Source organism: Atractosteus spatula, chromosome 20 (assembly GCF_055471065.1).
Source record: "Atractosteus spatula isolate fAtrSpa1 chromosome 20, fAtrSpa1.hap1, whole genome shotgun sequence".
In the NCBI taxonomy this organism is placed as follows: Eukaryota; Metazoa; Chordata; class Actinopteri; order Semionotiformes; family Lepisosteidae; genus Atractosteus; species Atractosteus spatula.
Window position 1 is genome coordinate 11,242,784 of NC_142725.1, and position 21,171 is coordinate 11,263,954.

Sequence of the window (21,171 nt, forward strand, 5' to 3'; positions counted from 1 at the left end):
CTGTCAATCAAAAATGGTCAAATATCAAAAGTTTGCAAACACACTTTCTGCATGATAATCTCACTTATGTTTGCATTTCAGTCTATTACAAATGATGTTTTAGGGTAAGCTTTAGTGGCAATTGTAATCCGAACCTGTACGTGGAACAATACATGCTTATTTTATACTTTATTTCTGATGCAGGTTACAAAAAGAAGAAATAGTGGAAATTTAAAACAGATTCACATTAGATACATTTATTATACGCCAACACTGCTAGATTAAATATTTCTGAGTGATCTGGAGTCAATTGGGTAAGATTTTTAGCACAGTGTTTTGATGCCGGGATTTTGAAACTTTTTCTATAAGTACCCGAGCTAGGGTTAGGGTTAGGGTTTAAACACTCCTGGACATGTTTTGATGCATTTTCTGTGCTTTTGGATGCATTTAAATTGCAGGAAAGGTGTTGTTTTGTTGTTTCCTCAACAAGTAAATTTTGCCCAATTTTGCAGTTTTTGTTAAGCCATGTACCTGTCAATCAAAAATGGTCAAATATCAAAAGTTTGCAAACACACTTTCTGCATGATAATCTCACTTATTTTTCCATTTCAGTCTATTACAAATGATGTTTTGGGGTAAGCTTTAGTGGCAATTGTAATCCGAACCTGTACGTGGAACAATACATGCTTATTTTATACTTTATTTCTGATGCAGGTTACAAAAAGAAGAAATAGTGGAAATTTAAAACAGATTCACATTAGATACATTTATTATACGCCAACACTGCTAGATTAAATATTTCTGAGTGATCTGGAGTCAATTGGGTAGGATTTTTAGCACAGTGTTTTGATTCCGGGATTTTGAAACTTTTTCTATAAGTACCCGAGCTAGGGTTAGGGTTAGGGTTTAAACACTCCTGGACATGTTTTGATGCATTTTCTGTGCTTTTGGATGCATTTAAATTACAGGAAAGGTGTTGTTTTGTTCTTTCCTCAACAAATAAATTTTGCCCAATTTTGCAGTTTTTGCTAAGCCATGTACCTGTCAATCAAAAATGGTCAAATATCAAAAGTTTGCAAACACACTTTCTGCATGATAATCTCACTTATTTTTGCATTTCAGTCTATTACAAATGATGTTTTGGGGTAAGCTTTAGTGGCAATTGTAATCCGAACCTGTACGTGGAACAATACATGCTTATTTTATACTTTATTTCTGATGCAGGTTACAAAAAGAAGAAATAGTGGAAATTTAAAACAGATTCACATTAGATACATTTATTATACGCCAACACTGCTAGATTAAATATTTCTGAGTGATCTGGAGTCAATTGGGTAAGATTTTTAGCACAATGTTTTGATGCCGGGATTTTGAAACTTTTTCTATAAGTACCCGAGCTAGGGTTAGGGTTAGGGTTTAAACATTCCTGGACATGTTTTTATGCATTTTCTGTGCTTTCGGATGCATTTAAATTGCAGGAAAGGTGTTGTTTTGTTATTTCCTCAACAAATAAATTTTTCCCAATTTTGCAGTTTTTGCTAAGCCATGTACCTGTCAATCAAGAATGGTCAAAAATCTAAAGTTTGCAAACACACTTTCTGCATGATAATCTCACTTATTTTTGCATTTCAGTCTATTACAAATGATGTTTTGGGGTAAGCTTTAGTGGCAATTGTAATCCGAACCTGTACGTGGAACATTACATGCTTATTTTATACTTTATTTCTGATGCAGGTTACAAAAAGAAGAAATAGTGGAAATTTAAAACAGATTCACATTAGATACATTTATTATACGCCAACACTGCTAGATTAAATATTTCTGAGTGATCTGGAGTCAATTGGGTAAGATTTTTAGCACAGTGTTTTGATGCCGGGATTTTGAAACTTTTTCTATAAGTACCCGAGCTAGGGTTAGGGTTAGGGTTTAAACACTCCTGGACATGTTTTGATGCATTTTCTCTGCTTTTGGATGCATTTAAATTGCAGGAAAGGTGTTGTTTTGTTATTTCCTCAACAAATATATTTTGCCCAATTTTGCAGTTTTTGCTAAGCCATGTACCTGTCAATCAAGAATGGTCAAAAATCTAAAGTTTGCAAACACACTTTCTGCATGATAATCTCACTTATTTTTGCATTTCAGTCTATTACAAATGATGTTTTGGGGTAAGCTTTAGTGGCAATTGTAATCCGAACCTGTACGTGGAACAATACATGCTTATTTTATACTTTATTTCTGATGCAGGTTACAAAAAGATGAAATAGTGGAAATTTAAAACAGATTCACATTAGATACATTTATTATACGCCAACACTGCTAGATTAAATATTTCTGAGTGATCTGGAGTCAATTGGGTAAGATTTTTAGCACAGTGTTTTGATGCCGGGATTTTGAAACTTTTTCTATAAGTACCCGAGCTAGGGTTAGGGTTAGGGTTTAAACACTCCTGGACATGTTTTGATGCATTTTCTGTGCTTTCGGATGCATTTAAATTGCAGGAAAGGTGTTGTTTTGTTATTTCCTCAACAAATAAATTTTTCCCAATTTTGCAGTTTTTGCTAAGCCATGTACCTGTCAATCAAGAATGGTCAAAAATCTAAAGTTTGCAAACACACTTTCTGCATGATAATCTCACTTATTTTTGCATTTCAGTCTATTACAAATGATGTTTTGGGGTAAGCTTTAGTGGCAATTGTAATCCGAACCTGTACGTGGAACAATACATGCTTATTTTATACTTTATTTCTGATGCAGGTTACAAAAAGATGAAATAGTGGAAATTTAAAACAGATTCACATTAGATACATTTATTATACGCCAACACTGCTAGATTAAATATTTCTGAGTGATCTGGAGTCAATTGGGTAAGATTTTTAGCACAGTGTTTTGATGCCGGGATTTTGAAACTTTTTCTATAAGTACCCGAGCTAGGGTTAGGGTTAGGGTTTAAACACTCCCGGACATGTTTTGATGCATTTTCTGTGCTTTCGGATGCATTTAAATTGCAGGAAAGGTGTTGTTTTGTTGTTTCCTCAACAAATAAATTTTGCCCAATTTTGCAGTTTTTGCTAAGCCATGTACCTGTCAATCAAGAATGGTCAAATATCAAAAGTTTGCAAACACACTTTCTGCATGATAATCTCACTTATTTTTGCATTTCAGTCTGTTACAAATGATGTTTTGGGGTAAGCTTTAGTGGCAATTGTAATCCGAACCTGTACGTGGAACAATACATGCTTATTTTATACTTTATTTCTGATGCAGGTTACAAAAAGAAGAAATAGTGGAAATTTAAAACAGATTCACATTAGATACATTTATTATACGCCAACACTGCTAGATTAAATATTTCTGAGTGATCTGGAGTCAATTGGGTAAGATTTTTAGCACAATGTTTTGATGCCGGGATTTTGAAACTTTTTCTATAAGTACCCGAGCTAGGGTTAGGGTTAGGGTTTAAACATTCCTGGACATGTTTTTATGCATTTTCTGTGCTTTCGGATGCATTTAAATTGCAGGAAAGGTGTTGTTTTGTTATTTCCTCAACAAATAAATTTTTCCCAATTTTGCAGTTTTTGCTAAGCCATGTACCTGTCAATCAAGAATGGTCAAAAATCAAAAGTTTGCAAACACACTTTCTGCATGATAATCTCACTTATTTTTGCATTTCAGTCTATTACAAATGATGTTTTGGGGTAAGCTTTAGTGGCAATTGTAATCCGAACCTGTACGTGGAACATTACATGCTTATTTTATACTTTATTTCTGATGCAGGTTACAAAAAGAAGAAATAGTGGAAATTTAAAACAGATTCACATTAGATACATTTATTATACGCCAACACTGCTAGATTAAATATTTCTGAGTGATCTGGAGTCAATTGGGTAAGATTTTTAGCACAGTGTTTTGATGCCGGGATTTTGAAACTTTTTCTATAAGTACCCGAGCTAGGGTTAGGGTTAGGGTTTAAACACTCCCGGACATGTTTTGATGCATTTTCTGTGCTTTCGGATGCATTTAAATTGCAGGAAAGGTGTTGTTTTGTTGTTTCCTCAACAAATATATTTTGCCCAATTTTGCAGTTTTTGCTAAGCCATGTACCTGTCAATCAAGAATGGTCAAAAATCTAAAGTTTGCAAACACACTTTCTGCCTGATAATCTCACTTATTTTTGCATTTCAGTCTATTACAAATGATGTTTTGGGGTAAGCTTTAGTAGCAATTGTAATCCGAACCTGTACGTGGAACAATACATGCTTATTTTATACTTTATTTCTGATGCAGGTTACAAAAAGAAGAAATAGTGGAAATTTAAAACAGATTCACGTTAGATACATTTATTATACGCCAACACTGCTAGATTAAATATTTCTGAGTGATTTGGAGTCAATTGGGTAAGATTTTTAGCACAGTGTTTTGATGCCGGGATTTTGAAACTTTTTCTATAAGTACCCGAGCTAGGGTTAGGGTTAGGGTTTAAACACTCCTGGACATGTTTTGATGCATTTTCTGTGCTTTTGGATGCATTTAAATTGCAGGAAAGGTGTTGTTTTGTTGTTTCCTCAACAAATAAATTTTGCCCAATTTTGCAGTTTTTGTTAAGCCATGTACCTGTCAATCAAAAATGGTCAAATATCAAAAGTTTGCAAACACACTTTCTGCATGATAATCTCACTTATTTTTGCATTTCAGTCTATTACAAATGATGTTTTGGGGTAAGCTTTAGTGGCAATTGTAATCCGAACCTGTACGTGGAACAATACATGCTTATTTTATACTTTATTTCTGATGCAGGTTACAAAAAGAAGAAATAGTGGAAATTTAAAACAGATTCACATTAGATACATTTATTATACGCCAACACTGCTAGATTAAATATTTCTGAGTGATCTGGAGTCAATTGGGTAAGATTTTTAGCACAATGTTTTGATGCCGGGATTTTGAAACATTTTCTATAAGTACCCGAGCTAGGGTTAGGGTTAGGGTTTAAACATTCCTGGACATGTTTTTATGCATTTTCTGTGCTTTCGGATGCATTTAAATTGCAGGAAAGGTGTTGTTTTGTTATTTCCTCAACAAATAAATTTTTCCCAATTTTGCAGTTTTTGCTAAGCCATGTACCTGTCAATCAAGAATGGTCAAAAATCTAAAGTTTGCAAACACACTTTCTGCATGATAATCTCACTTATTTTTGCATTTCAGTCTATTACAAATGATGTTTTGGGGTAAGCTTTAGTGGCAATTGTAATCCGAACCTGTACGTGGAACATTACATGCTTATTTTATACTTTATTTCTGATGCAGGTTACAAAAAGAAGAAATAGTGGAAATTTAAAACAGATTCACATTAGATACATTTATTATACGCCAACACTGCTAGATTAAATATTTCTGAGTGATCTGGAGTCAATTGGGTAAGATTTTTAGCACAGTGTTTTGATGCCGGGATTTTGAAACTTTTTCTATAAGTACCCGAGCTAGGGTTAGGGTTAGGGTTTAAACACTCCTGGACATGTTTTGATGCATTTTCTCTGCTTTTGGATGCATTTAAATTGCAGGAAAGGTGTTGTTTTGTTATTTCCTCAACAAATATATTTTGCCCAATTTTGCAGTTTTTGCTAAGCCATGTACCTGTCAATCAAGAATGGTCAAAAATCTAAAGTTTGCAAACACACTTTCTGCATGATAATCTCACTTATTTTTGCATTTCAGTCTATTACAAATGATGTTTTGGGGTAAGCTTTAGTGGCAATTGTAATCCGAACCTGTACGTGGAACAATACATGCTTATTTTATACTTTATTTCTGATGCAGGTTACAAAAAGATGAAATAGTGGAAATTTAAAACAGATTCACATTAGATACATTTATTATACGCCAACACTGCTAGATTAAATATTTCTGAGTGATCTGGAGTCAATTGGGTAAGATTTTTAGCACAGTGTTTTGATGCCGGGATTTTGAAACTTTTTCTATAAGTACCCGAGCTAGGGTTAGGGTTAGGGTTTAAACACTCCTGGACATGTTTTGATGCATTTTCTGTGCTTTCGGATGCATTTAAATTGCAGGAAAGGTGTTGTTTTGTTATTTCCTCAACAAATAAATTTTTCCCAATTTTGCAGTTTTTGCTAAGCCATGTACCTGTCAATCAAGAATGGTCAAAAATCTAAAGTTTGCAAACACACTTTCTGCATGATAATCTCACTTATTTTTGCATTTCAGTCTATTACAAATGATGTTTTGGGGTAAGCTTTAGTGGCAATTGTAATCCGAACCTGTACGTGGAACAATACATGCTTATTTTATACTTTATTTCTGATGCAGGTTACAAAAAGATGAAATAGTGGAAATTTAAAACAGATTCACATTAGATACATTTATTATACGCCAACACTGCTAGATTAAATATTTCTGAGTGATCTGGAGTCAATTGGGTAAGATTTTTAGCACAGTGTTTTGATGCCGGGATTTTGAAACTTTTTCTATAAGTACCCGAGCTAGGGTTAGGGTTAGGGTTTAAACACTCCCGGACATGTTTTGATGCATTTTCTGTGCTTTCGGATGCATTTAAATTGCAGGAAAGGTGTTGTTTTGTTGTTTCCTCAACAAATAAATTTTGCCCAATTTTGCAGTTTTTGCTAAGCCATGTACCTGTCAATCAAGAATGGTCAAATATCAAAAGTTTGCAAACACACTTTCTGCATGATAATCTCACTTATTTTTGCATTTCAGTCTATTACAAATGATGTTTTGGGGTAAGCTTTAGTGGCAATTGTAATCCGAACCTGTACGTGGAACATTACATGCTTATTTTATACTTTATTTCTGATGCAGGTTACAAAAAGAAGAAATAGTGGAAATTTAAAACAGATTCACATTAGATACATTTATTATACGCCAACACTGCTAGATTAAATATTTCTGAGTGATCTGGAGTCAATTGGGTAAGATTTTTAGCACAGTGTTTTGATGCCGGGATTTTGAAACTTTTTCTATAAGTACCCGAGCTAGGGTTAGGGTTAGGGTTTAAACACTCCCGGACATGTTTTGATGCATTTTCTGTGCTTTCGGATGCATTTAAATTGCAGGAAAGGTGTTGTTTTGTTGTTTCCTCAACAAATATATTTTGCCCAATTTTGCAGTTTTTGCTAAGCCATGTACCTGTCAATCAAGAATGGTCAAAAATCTAAAGTTTGCAAACACACTTTCTGCCTGATAATCTCACTTATTTTTGCATTTCAGTCTATTACAAATGATGTTTTGGGGTAAGCTTTAGTAGCAATTGTAATCCGAACCTGTACGTGGAACAATACATGCTTATTTTATACTTTATTTCTGATGCAGGTTACAAAAAGAAGAAATAGTGGAAATTTAAAACAGATTCACGTTAGATACATTTATTATACGCCAACACTGCTAGATTAAATATTTCTGAGTGATTTGGAGTCAATTGGGTAAGATTTTTAGCACAGTGTTTTGATGCCGGGATTTTGAAACTTTTTCTATAAGTACCCGAGCTAGGGTTAGGGTTAGGGTTTAAACACTCCTGGACATGTTTTGATGCATTTTCTGTGCTTTTGGATGCATTTAAATTGCAGGAAAGGTGTTGTTTTGTTGTTTCCTCAACAAATAAATTTTGCCCAATTTTGCAGTTTTTGTTAAGCCATGTACCTGTCAATCAAAAATGGTCAAATATCAAAAGTTTGCAAACACACTTTCTGCATGATAATCTCACTTATTTTTGCATTTCAGTCTATTACAAATGATGTTTTGGGGTAAGCTTTAGTGGCAATTGTAATCCGAACCTGTACGTGGAACAATACATGCTTATTTTATACTTTATTTCTGATGCAGGTTACAAAAAGAAGAAATAGTGGAAATTTAAAACAGATTCACATTAGATACATTTATTATACGCCAACACTGCTAGATTAAATATTTCTGAGTGATCTGGAGTCAATTGGGTAAGATTTTTAGCACAATGTTTTGATGCCGGGATTTTGAAACTTTTTCTATAAGTACCCGAGCTAGGGTTAGGGTTAGGGTTTAAACATTCCTGGACATGTTTTTATGCATTTTCTGTGCTTTCGGATGCATTTAAATTGCAGGAAAGGTGTTGTTTTGTTATTTCCTCAACAAATAAATTTTTCCCAATTTTGCAGTTTTTGCTAAGCCATGTACCTGTCAATCAAGAATGGTCAAAAATCTAAAGTTTGCAAACACACTTTCTGCATGATAATCTCACTTATTTTTGCATTTCAGTCTATTACAAATGATGTTTTGGGGTAAGCTTTAGTGGCAATTGTAATCCGAACCTGTACGTGGAACATTACATGCTTATTTTATACTTTATTTCTGATGCAGGTTACAAAAAGAAGAAATAGTGGAAATTTAAAACAGATTCACATTAGATACATTTATTATACGCCAACACTGCTAGATTAAATATTTCTGAGTGATCTGGAGTCAATTGGGTAAGATTTTTAGCACAGTGTTTTGATGCCGGGATTTTGAAACTTTTTCTATAAGTACCCGAGCTAGGGTTAGGGTTAGGGTTTAAACACTCCTGGACATGTTTTGATGCATTTTCTCTGCTTTTGGATGCATTTAAATTGCAGGAAAGGTGTTGTTTTGTTATTTCCTCAACAAATATATTTTGCCCAATTTTGCAGTTTTTGCTAAGCCATGTACCTGTCAATCAAGAATGGTCAAAAATCTAAAGTTTGCAAACACACTTTCTGCATGATAATCTCACTTATTTTTGCATTTCAGTCTATTACAAATGATGTTTTGGGGTAAGCTTTAGTGGCAATTGTAATCCGAACCTGTACGTGGAACAATACATGCTTATTTTATACTTTATTTCTGATGCAGGTTACAAAAAGATGAAATAGTGGAAATTTAAAACAGATTCACATTAGATACATTTATTATACGCCAACACTGCTAGATTAAATATTTCTGAGTGATCTGGAGTCAATTGGGTAAGATTTTTAGCACAGTGTTTTGATGCCGGGATTTTGAAACTTTTTCTATAAGTACCCGAGCTAGGGTTAGGGTTAGGGTTTAAACACTCCTGGACATGTTTTGATGCATTTTCTGTGCTTTCGGATGCATTTAAATTGCAGGAAAGGTGTTGTTTTGTTATTTCCTCAACAAATAAATTTTTCCCAATTTTGCAGTTTTTGCTAAGCCATGTACCTGTCAATCAAGAATGGTCAAAAATCTAAAGTTTGCAAACACACTTTCTGCATGATAATCTCACTTATTTTTGCATTTCAGTCTATTACAAATGATGTTTTGGGGTAAGCTTTAGTGGCAATTGTAATCCGAACCTGTACGTGGAACAATACATGCTTATTTTATACTTTATTTCTGATGCAGGTTACAAAAAGATGAAATAGTGGAAATTTAAAACAGATTCACATTAGATACATTTATTATACGCCAACACTGCTAGATTAAATATTTCTGAGTGATCTGGAGTCAATTGGGTAAGATTTTTAGCACAGTGTTTTGATGCCGGGATTTTGAAACTTTTTCTATAAGTACCCGAGCTAGGGTTAGGGTTAGGGTTTAAACACTCCCGGACATGTTTTGATGCATTTTCTGTGCTTTCGGATGCATTTAAATTGCAGGAAAGGTGTTGTTTTGTTGTTTCCTCAACAAATAAATTTTGCCCAATTTTGCAGTTTTTGCTAAGCCATGTACCTGTCAATCAAGAATGGTCAAATATCAAAAGTTTGCAAACACACTTTCTGCATGATAATCTCACTTATTTTTGCATTTCAGTCTATTACAAATGATGTTTTGGGGTAAGCTTTAGTGGCAATTGTAATCCGAACCTGTACGTGGAACAATACATGCTTATTTTATACTTTATTTCTGATGCAGGTTACAAAAAGAAGAAATAGTGGAAATTTAAAACAGATTCACATTAGATACATTTATTATACGCCAACACTGCTAGATTAAATATTTCTGAGTGATCTGGAGTCAATTGGGTAAGATTTTTAGCACAATGTTTTGATGCCGGGATTTTGAAACTTTTTCTATAAGTACCCGAGCTAGGGTTAGGGTTAGGGTTTAAACATTCCTGGACATGTTTTTATGCATTTTCTGTGCTTTCGGATGCATTTAAATTGCAGGAAAGGTGTTGTTTTGTTATTTCCTCAACAAATAAATTTTTCCCAATTTTGCAGTTTTTGCTAAGCCATGTACCTGTCAATCAAGAATGGTCAAAAATCAAAAGTTTGCAAACACACTTTCTGCATGATAATCTCACTTATTTTTGCATTTCAGTCTATTACAAATGATGTTTTGGGGTAAGCTTTAGTGGCAATTGTAATCCGAACCTGTACGTGGAACATTACATGCTTATTTTATACTTTATTTCTGATGCAGGTTACAAAAAGAAGAAATAGTGGAAATTTAAAACAGATTCACATTAGATACATTTATTATACGCCAACACTGCTAGATTAAATATTTCTGAGTGATCTGGAGTCAATTGGGTAAGATTTTTAGCACAGTGTTTTGATGCCGGGATTTTGAAACTTTTTCTATAAGTACCCGAGCTAGGGTTAGGGTTAGGGTTTAAACACTCCCGGACATGTTTTGATGCATTTTCTGTGCTTTCGGATGCATTTAAATTGCAGGAAAGGTGTTGTTTTGTTGTTTCCTCAACAAATATATTTTGCCCAATTTTGCAGTTTTTGCTAAGCCATGTACCTGTCAATCAAGAATGGTCAAAAATCTAAAGTTTGCAAACACACTTTCTGCCTGATAATCTCACTTATTTTTGCATTTCAGTCTATTACAAATGATGTTTTGGGGTAAGCTTTAGTAGCAATTGTAATCCGAACCTGTACGTGGAACAATACATGCTTATTTTATACTTTATTTCTGATGCAGGTTACAAAAAGAAGAAATAGTGGAAATTTAAAACAGATTCACGTTAGATACATTTATTATACGCCAACACTGCTAGATTAAATATTTCTGAGTGATTTGGAGTCAATTGGGTAAGATTTTTAGCACAGTGTTTTGATGCCGGGATTTTGAAACTTTTTCTATAAGTACCCGAGCTAGGGTTAGGGTTAGGGTTTAAACACTCCTGGACATGTTTTGATGCATTTTCTGTGCTTTTGGATGCATTTAAATTGCAGGAAAGGTGTTGTTTTGTTGTTTCCTCAACAAATAAATTTTGCCCAATTTTGCAGTTTTTGTTAAGCCATGTACCTGTCAATCAAAAATGGTCAAATATCAAAAGTTTGCAAACACACTTTCTGCATGATAATCTCACTTATTTTTCCATTTCAGTCTATTACAAATGATGTTTTGGGGTAAGCTTTAGTGGCAATTGTAATCCGAACCTGTACGTGGAACAATACATGCTTATTTTATACTTTATTTCTGATGCAGGTTACAAAAAGAAGAAATAGTGGAAATTTAAAACAGATTCACATTAGATACATTTATTATACGCCAACACTGCTAGATTAAATATTTCTTAGTGATCTGGAGTCAATTGGGTAGGATTTTTAGCACAGTGTTTTGATGCCGGGATTTTGAAACTTTTTCTATAAGTACCCGAGCTAGGGTTAGGGTTAGGGTTTAAACATTCCTGGACATGTTTTTATGCATTTTCTGTGCTTTCGGATGCATTTAAATTGCAGGAAAGGTGTTGTTTTGTTATTTCCTCAACAAATAAATTTTTCCCAATTTTGCAGTTTTTGCTAAGCCATGTACCTGTCAATCAAGAATGGTCAAAAATCTAAAGTTTGCAAACACACTTTCTGCATGATAATCTCACTTATTTTTGCATTTCAGTCTATTACAAATGATGTTTTGGGGTAAGCTTTAGTGGCAATTGTAATCCGAACCTGTACGTGGAACATTGCATGCTTATTTTATACTTTATTTCTGATGCAGGTTACAAAAAGAAGAAATAGTGGAAATTTAAAACAGATTCACATTACATACATTTATTATACGCCAACACTGCTAGATTAAATATTTCTGAGTGATCTGGAGTCAATTGGGTAAGATTTTTAGCACAGTGTTTTGATGCCGGGATTTTGAAACTTTTTCTATAAGTACCCGAGCTAGGGTTAGGGTTAGGGTTTAAACACTCCTGGACATGTTTTGATACATTTTATCTGCTTTTGGATGCATTTAAATTGCAGGAAAGGTGTTGTTTTGTTATTTCCTCAACAAATATATTTTGCCCAATTTTGCAGTTTTTGCTAAGCCATGTACCTGTCAATCAAGAATGGTCAAAAATCTAAAGTTTGCAAACACACTTTCTGCATGATAATCTCACTTATTTTTGCATTTCAGTCTATTACAAATGATGTTTTGGGGTAAGCTTTAGTGGCAATTGTAATCCGAACCTGTACGTGGAACAATACATGCTTATTTTATACTTTATTTCTGATGCAGGTTACAAAAAGATGAAATAGTGGAAATTTAAAACAGATTCACATTAGATACATTTATTATACGCCAACACTGCTAGATTAAATATTTCTGAGTGATCTGGAGTCAATTGGGTAAGATTTTTAGCACAGTGTTTTGATGCCGGGATTTTGAAACTTTTTCTATAAGTACCCGAGCTAGGGTTAGGGTTAGGGTTTAAACACTCCCGGACATGTTTTGATGCATTTTCTGTGCTTTCGGATGCATTTAAATTGCAGGAAAGGTGTTGTTTTGTTGTTTCCTCAACAAATAAATTTTGCCCAATTTTGGAGTTTTTGCTAAGCCATGTACCTGTCAATCAAGAATGGTCAAAAATCTAAAGTTTGCAAACACACTTTCTGCATGATAATCTCACTTATTTTTGCATTTCAGTCTATTACAAATGATGTTTTGGGGTAAGCTTTAGTAGCAATTGTAATCCGAACCTGTACGTGGAACAATACATGCTTATTTTATACTTTATTTCTGATGCAGGTTACAAAAAGAAGAAATAGTGGAAATTTAAAACAGATTCACGTTAGATACATTTATTATACGCCAACACTGCTAGATTAAATATTTCTGAGTGATTTGGAGTCAATTGGGTAAGATTTTTAGCACAGTGTTTTGATGCCGGGATTTTGAAACTTTTTCTATAAGTACCCGAGCTAGGGTTAGGGTTAGGGTTTAAACACTCCTGGACATGTTTTGATGCATTTTCTGTGCTTTTGGATGCATTTAAATTGCAGGAAAGGTGTTGTTTTGTTGTTTCCTCAACAAATAAATTTTGCCCAATTTTGCAGTTTTTGCTAAGCCATGTACCTGTCAATCAAAAATGGTCAAATATCAAAAGTTTGCAAACACACTTTCTGCATGATAATCTCACTTATTTTTGCATTTCAGTCTATTACAAATGATGTTTTGGGGTAAGCTTTAGTGGCAATTGTAATCTGAACCTGTACGTGGAACAATACATGCTTATTTTATACTTTATTTCTGATGCAGGTTACAAAAAGAAGAAATAGTGGAAATTTAAAACAGATTCACATTAGATACATTTATTATACGCCAACACTGCTAGATTAAATATTTCTGAGTGATCTGGAGTCAATTGGGTAACATTTTTAGCACAGTGTTTTGATGCCGGGATTTTGAAACTTTTTCTATAAGTACCCGAGCTAGGGTTAGGGTTAGGGTTTAAACACTCCTGGACATGTTTTGATGCATTTTCTGTGCTTTCGGATGCATTTAAATTGCAGGAAAGGTGTTGTTTTGTTATTTCCTCAACAAATAAATTTTTCCCAATTTTGCAGTTTTTGCTAAGCCATGTACCTGTCAATCAAGAATGGTCAAAAATCTAAAGTTTGCAAACACACTTTCTGCATGATAATCTCACTTATTTTTGCATTTCAGTCTATTACAAATGATGTTTTGGGGTAAGCTTTAGTGGCAATTGTAATCCGAACCTGTACGTGGAACAATACATGCTTATTTTATACTTTATTTCTGATGCAGGTTACAAAAAGATGAAATAGTGGAAATTTAAAACAGATTCACATTAGATACATTTATTATACGCCAACACTGCTAGATTAAATATTTCTGAGTGATCTGGAGTCAATTGGGTAAGATTTTTAGCACAGTGTTTTGATGCCGGGATTTTGAAACTTTTTCTATAAGTACCCGAGCTAGGGTTAGGGTTAGGGTTTAAACACTCCCGGACATGTTTTGATGCATTTTCTGTGCTTTCGGATGCATTTAAATTGCAGGAAAGGTGTTGTTTTGTTGTTTCCTCAACAAATAAATTTTGCCCAATTTTGCAGTTTTTGCTAAGCCATGTACCTGTCAATCAAGAATGGTCAAAAATCTAAAGTTTGCAAACACACTTTCTGCATGATAATCTCACTTATTTTTGCATTTCAGTCTATTACAAATGATGTTTTGGGGTAAGCTTTAGTGGCAATTGTAATCCGAACCTGTACGTGGAACAATACATGCTTATTTTATACTTTATTTCTGATGCAGGTTACAAAAAGAAGAAATAGTGGAAATTTAAAACAGATTCACATTAGATACATTTATTATACGCCAACACTGCTAGATTAAATATTTCTGAGTGATCTGGAGTCAATTGGGTAGGATTTTTAGCACAGTGTTTTGATGCCGGGATTTTGAAACTTTTTCTATAAGTACCCGAGCTAGGGTTAGGGTTAGGGTTTAAACACTCCTGGACATGTTTTGATGCATTTTCTGTGCTTTCGGATGCATTTAAATTGCAGGAAAGGTGTTGTTTTGTTGTTTCCTCAACAAATAAATTTTGCCCAATTTTGCAGTTTTTGCTAAGCCATGTACCTGTCAATCAAGAATGGTCAAAAATCTAAAGTTTGCAAACACACTTTCTGCATGATAATCTCACTTATTTTTGCATTTCAGTCTATTACAAATGATGTTTTGGGGTAAGCTTTAGTGGCAATTGTAATCCGAACCTGTACGTGGAACAATACATGCTTATTTTATACTTTATTTCTGATGCAGGTTACAAAAAGAAGAAATAGTGGAAATTTAAAACAGATTCACGTTAGATACATTTATTATACGCCAACACTGCTAGATTAAATATTTCTGAGTGATTTGGAGTCAATTGGGTAAGATTTTTAGCACAGTGTTTTGATGCCGGGATTTTGAAACTTTTTCTATAAGTACCCGAGCTAGGGTTAGGGTTAGGGTTTAAACACTCCTGGACATGTTTTGATGCATTTTCTGTGCTTTTGGATGCATTTAAATTGCAGGAAAGGTGTTGTTTTGTTGTTTCCTCAACAAATAAATGTTGCCCAATTTTGCAGTTTTTGCTAAGCCATGTACCTGTCAATCAAAAATGGTCAAATATCAAAAGTTTGCAAACACACTTTCTGCATGATAATCTCACTTATTTTTGCATTTCAGTCTATTACAAATGATGTTTTGGGGTAAGCTTTAGTGGCAATTGTAATCCGAACCTGTACGTGGAACAATACATGCTTATTTTATACTTTATTTCTGATGCAGGTTACAAAAAGAAGAAATAGTGGAAATTTAAAACAGATTCACATTAGATACATTTATTATACGCCAACACTGCTAGATTAAATATTTCTGAGTGATCTGGAGTCAATTGGGTAAGATTTTTAGCACAGTGTTTTGATGCCGGGATTTTGAAACTTTTTCTATAAGTACCCGAGCTAGGGTTAGGGTTAGGGTTTAAACACTCCCGGACATGTTTTGATGCATTTTCTGTGCTTTCGGATGCATTTAAATTGCAGGAAAGGAGTTGTTTTGCTGTTTCCTCAACAAATAAATTTTGCCCAATTTTGCAGTTTTTGCTAAGCCATGTACCTGTCAATCACGAATGGTCAAAAATCAAAAGTTTGCAAACACACTTTCTGCATAATAATCTCACTTATTTTTGCATTTCAGTCTATTACAAATGATGTTTTGGGGTAAGCTTTATTGGCAATTGTAATCCGAACTTGTACGTGGAACAATACATGCTTATTTTATACTTTATTTCTGATGCAGGTTACAAAAAGAAGAAATAGTGGAAATTTAAAACAGATTCACATTAGATACATTTATTATACGCCAACACTGCTAGATTAAATATTTCTGAGTGATCTGGAGTCAATTGGGTAAGATTTTTAGCACAGTGTTTTGATGCCGGGATTTTGAAACTTTTTCTATAAGTACCCGAGCTAGGGTTAGGGTTAGGGTTTAAACACTCCTGGACATGTTTTGATGCATTTTCTCTGCTTTTGGATGCATTTAAATTGCAGGAAAGGTGTTGTTTTGTTGTTTCCTCAACAAATATGTTTCGCCCAATTTTGCTGTTTTTGCTAAGCCATGTACCTGTCAATCAAGAATTGTCAACAATCTAAAGTTTGCAAACACACTTTCTGCATGATAATCTCATTTATTTTTGCATTTCAGTCTATTTAAAATGATGTTTTGGGGTAAGCTTTAGTGGCAATTGTAATCCTAACCTGTACATGGAACAATACATGCTTATTTTATGCTTTATTTCTGCAGCCGGGTTTAAAAAGAAGAAATAGTGGAAATTTAAAACAGATTCACAGTAGATACATTTAATATATGCCAGAACTGCTGCTTTAAATGTTTCTCACTGATTTACAGTCATTTGGGTAAGATTTTTAACACATTGTTCAATTGCCAGATTTTAGAAACATGGTCTATATTTTCCTAGGAACTTGACTTTCAGTTTCCCCCATCTAAATTTGGAAGCAGGTTCCAAAAATGCAAGTATACAATGAATCCATTCTACAGTACTTTACTGGCTCACATGTATTTTCTTGAATATATTCAGACTTCATGAAAGCTGTAGGACACCCTTGTGGTACTGAGAGATTAAATACAATTAAAATCTTAAGCTAATTGAAAAGGTCCATTTCCCTAAAAGGAGGTAGATATATACATATATTTGGAATGATTAAGCCTATGTTCATAAAGCAGTTATCTTAGTAATATTGTCAGTACCTATATTTCTACCGCTGCAGGTTAGTTTTACTTTTGCCAGAGTTAAAGGTGATTCAGTCTTTAAAAAGTGGTGTTTTGGAAGGAGAAGGGTTCTTTCTTCTCAAGAGGAAGAGCCTGTTGGAATTACAGCTCCTTCTAAGGCAGACGCTTCAAACTCATTGACCACATGATTGCAAAAGTGAGCTACAAAATAGAATGGATTTTTGATTGCAACCTGCATACCCCTTTATGTTCTTCAAACCACAGACAAAGGGTAGCTTTCTTGAAATGCTGATTCCATCAGATAAAATAATATTGCACCTACTATACAGAGTGATGGTGCTCGAATAGGACATACAAAAAGAAAAGTGGTCCTTATCCCTCTTTGAGGTGGACTGCTATTAAGTGAGGTTGTGTTCATCAGGGACTTTGGTTACCTTTTTTTCAAAGGGCAACTCCAAAACTAGCCAGATAAACTGAATTGCTTTGCCAATGTGCTTGAAATAGGACTTTCCAACATTTTTGCTTGGTCAAGCTGGTATGTGCTGCCTAGATTAGGATCCGACAGTGTGCTACCTCCAGAGGTGACCACATCTCCCATTTTGAACAGTGTTTTTTGCCTCAAGGTTCTTAAATATGATGAAATGAGTGGTAGAACCTATATTTTTATAAATTTTTTAGTTTGATATTTTTTCAAGTCAAGCGCCTTTCATATGGTCACACCAAGAACTTGAATTTTCATGATCTTGGTGTGTGACCATATGAAAGGCAGTAAAAAAAGCAAAAAATGATCTGCAGGAAAGAGGGAAGGTAGCCGTGGATAATTATGCATTTGTATCCCAACAGGAGGAGGACAGGTACAAGGAGATGCTGAACCGCAGTGATAGTGAAAACATTGCCAGCAACTACTTCAAATCAAAGAGAGCCAGCCAGCTCCTCAGCTCTGACCCCATGAAAAGCCTGGGTAAGGGCTGGGGCTTCAAGTCGTCATAGATGTCTTCTGTCTGTGTTCTCTGATAAATGCATGTGCAGTGGTGCAAAACTGTTGTCCAAATGTCCTTTTTTTCTCTGAAGTGCTCCATTTTTTTCTGCTACGGTAATTAATTTCCACTATGAATTACTGTAAGATCTTTATTTAGAGGTGTGCATGGAATCCAGGCAATCGTTCCATGTGGGTGTATTCTGTTGGATTTTTTCATTCATAAAACAGAATTCAAGGTCAGCCATATGCACGTATGTGCATGCCTAAGAGATAAAGATGCTTTGTTTTTTTAGTATACTTTAATCGTATCATGGCATGATTTCAGTTGGATATGGTTGTTCGTCCTTTCAAAGGAAAGAGTGAATGAGATAATAGAATACCTCATGTCTTGTCAAACACCAGTTGTTTGGAAACATGAGACAAACACATGGTTAAATCTCAGCAGAAAAAAACAGGTAAGTAAAAATGTCTCCTTTTAGCTTATTTTTACCATCCCTGTCTGAACTTGTCCTGCAGCTCAGTAGTGTTCTGTAGAGAAGCTTCAGTGTGTGTTATTATACGCTAACACTACATGGAACAGACAATTGAACTATTATGGAATAATCAGTACGGCAGCACTGGTGCAGTGGCTAGCACTGGTGCCTAGAAGTGTGGGGCCCTGGCTTTATTTCCTGGGGTGCAATGGGCGTGGGATTTGCCCATTGTCCCTGTGTTCATGCGTGTTTTCTCCTGGTGCTCTGGTTTTCTCCCACAGTCTTAAAACATACCGGTAAGTTAATTGACTTCCGGGAAAATTGGCCGTGGTGTGAGAGCGTGCGTATTTGTGTCTGTTTGTCTATTGGACTATCCAGGGTATATCCTGCCTTCTGCCCATTGCTTACTGAGATGGGCTCTGGCTCCCATACTGCCCTGCTTTGAGGTAAAACAGGGCTAAGAAAATGGATGGATGGAAACCTGACTCAGCCAGTGGTCCATATATGACTGATTTAGCTCCACTAATCAGTATTTTATTAAGGAACAAGTAATAGGTTTATTCCCTGCTGAAAAGAGAAGAAAGAAAACACAACGTTTTGGCTGAGGAGCACCTCACACCTGAGGAAGGCTCCACGGCCGAAACGTTGCGTTTTCTTTCTTCTCTTTTCAGCATGGAATAAACCTATTACTTGTTCCTTTGCAGCCTACGCATGCTGCCGCAGCTACCCACCTGAGCTAGTATTTTATTAACGTGTACTGATTTTTCTGCAGCTTCACACACTGCCCCTCTTGGTAATGGAATGTCCCACCTGACCTCCAGTGGAGCCAATATATCCCCTGCACCTGGCCTTGACCCCCTCCAGCCCCGCCCTTTCCGCCTGGAGTCCCTGGGGCTGCCGCCGCCAGTGGCCAAGGTCAAGCGCAAGAAAAGCAAAACCAGCAGCCCCAGTGATGGTAACTGAGCCAGCAAGGTGAACCTGAAATGGCACAGAAATGTAGCCTTCCCAGTCCGGTGCAAAACCCAGCTCTGCTGAGAGAATGTCATGCTCTGTAAAGAAGGAGAATTCCCATGCTTAGAACATACTGTACAGTTGACTTTTCATCAAGTTGGAGCTGTGCTTCGAAGTGAAATGTATCCTATTATATTGGGTCACCAAGTCATATTACAAAGAGGCAATGGGAAAAAAATCTTCTAGCCTGTAAGTGGGAATAATTAAGACACGAAAACGTTAAACATACTGTACCACTTTCGCTTCATTGTCCTAGGATTAAGCTAAATCATCAATTATTGCTCTAGTCTAAGGTGTCTGTGGGAGGCCTGAAAATCAGTGTGTGCAATGATCTTACCTCCACGCTGCACAAGGAAATAGCAGAAGAGCCAAGAGAAATATTTTATTTATTCACAAAGGACATACCGTTGCACATAAAGGTAAAGTTAACCATTTGTAAGCCATCTGCAGGATGTACTGTATGTCATTGTTTAGTTTTATGGAAAACTTTGCCAAAAACATCTGTACTTTACAAACATGAAGACGTTGAAAGTTACCAAGCATCATGTATAAGAGCAGCTATTTGAATGTTATTATTATTATTATTATTATTATTATTATTGCTGTTATTGTTGTTGCTGATGGTGATTTTCAGGGATTTTCTCTTCTGTCTTCGTTCCATAGTAGTCTGCAGGAATAGTGGAAATATGCCAAAGTAGCTCAGCAGTACAGAATTTTTAAAACTGTTTTTTAACAGGTCAGTTTACTTACTTTTATGACATTATGTATACTTATCAGAAAACAAATGTGAAAAATAAAAAAAAGTATTCTTTGGCAGTCTTTAATTTGAACTTCTCTCATTTGAAAGTGAAAAAAATTATTTTATGATAATACTTTTGTGCAGATTAAACTGTGATGATGTAATGTGCATTTTAAATATTGAAGTACAAAGACCTTCTGTAAAAAGGGGGTTCCTTCTCTCCTATTCCATTTCTTGCTTAAGGTCATAGCCATTTACTGTACATACTTGAAACAGTACACCAATCACACAGATACACATACTGTATACTGTATAATTATATATATATTACTTGTTAGCTGATAGAGTGTCATGGATTTATTTGGAAATACACAGATTTGTCAATAACTCAGAGATAATTATAATTCCTAGTGTTTATGTAATGCTTTCATCCCGAAGGAGCACAAAAGCACTTTGTATGTACTGTAGGTTGAGACATTTCCCCATTCACCACCGTATTGCTCCACAGTACCTGCATGAGTACAGCCCCACTACAGAGCAGATCAGGGTGAGAAGCTGCTTCAACAACTGAGTTAAGAGGGAACGATAGGTACAGGGTCACATGTCAACTTCATCACTCAAAAACTAAATTGAACAAGATATATCCTTAAGTCTCTCCTTTATGTGGTAGCTGTAGGTGATCTGATGGCATTGTCAAATACCTTTTTTGGCAGTGTCACATGTTATAGAACCTTTTGGGTAGAAATATTTCTTTGGGACTCAAAAGTGTTTAGAAGGAATATACCCCCAGATTCTGAGCTAGCACTCTTTGGTTGTTTAGAGGCAATGCTCAGAATAACAACAATAAAACTGTAAAAGGGCCTAAGCAACTTTATGCTTTTTGTTCATTGTTCTGCTCTTGTTGTTTTTTTTTTGTTGTGTTTTTATGTATTTTGTGATGTTCTTATGTTTCTTAGTTTTGGCTAATCTTGTTCACATTTTTCAAAATTTATTAAATAAAATGTACTTCAGAATAGAGAGAA

General features: G+C 35.0%; 1 protein-coding gene across 1 annotated transcript in view; it reads left to right on the forward strand.

Annotated features, from left to right (window-relative positions):
• Nucleotides 1–19,362, forward strand: part of kif17 (kinesin family member 17) — a 304,613-nt gene extending 285,251 nt beyond the window's left edge. The window contains exons 13-14 of the mRNA XM_088938025.1: nt 17,791–17,908; nt 19,172–19,362. Of these exons, the coding sequence (XP_088794151.1) occupies nt 17,791–17,908; nt 19,172–19,362 (309 nt within the window). The remainder of the gene's footprint in view (nt 1–17,790; nt 17,909–19,171) is intronic.
• The last annotated feature ends 1,809 nt before the right edge of the window (nt 19,363–21,171 follow it).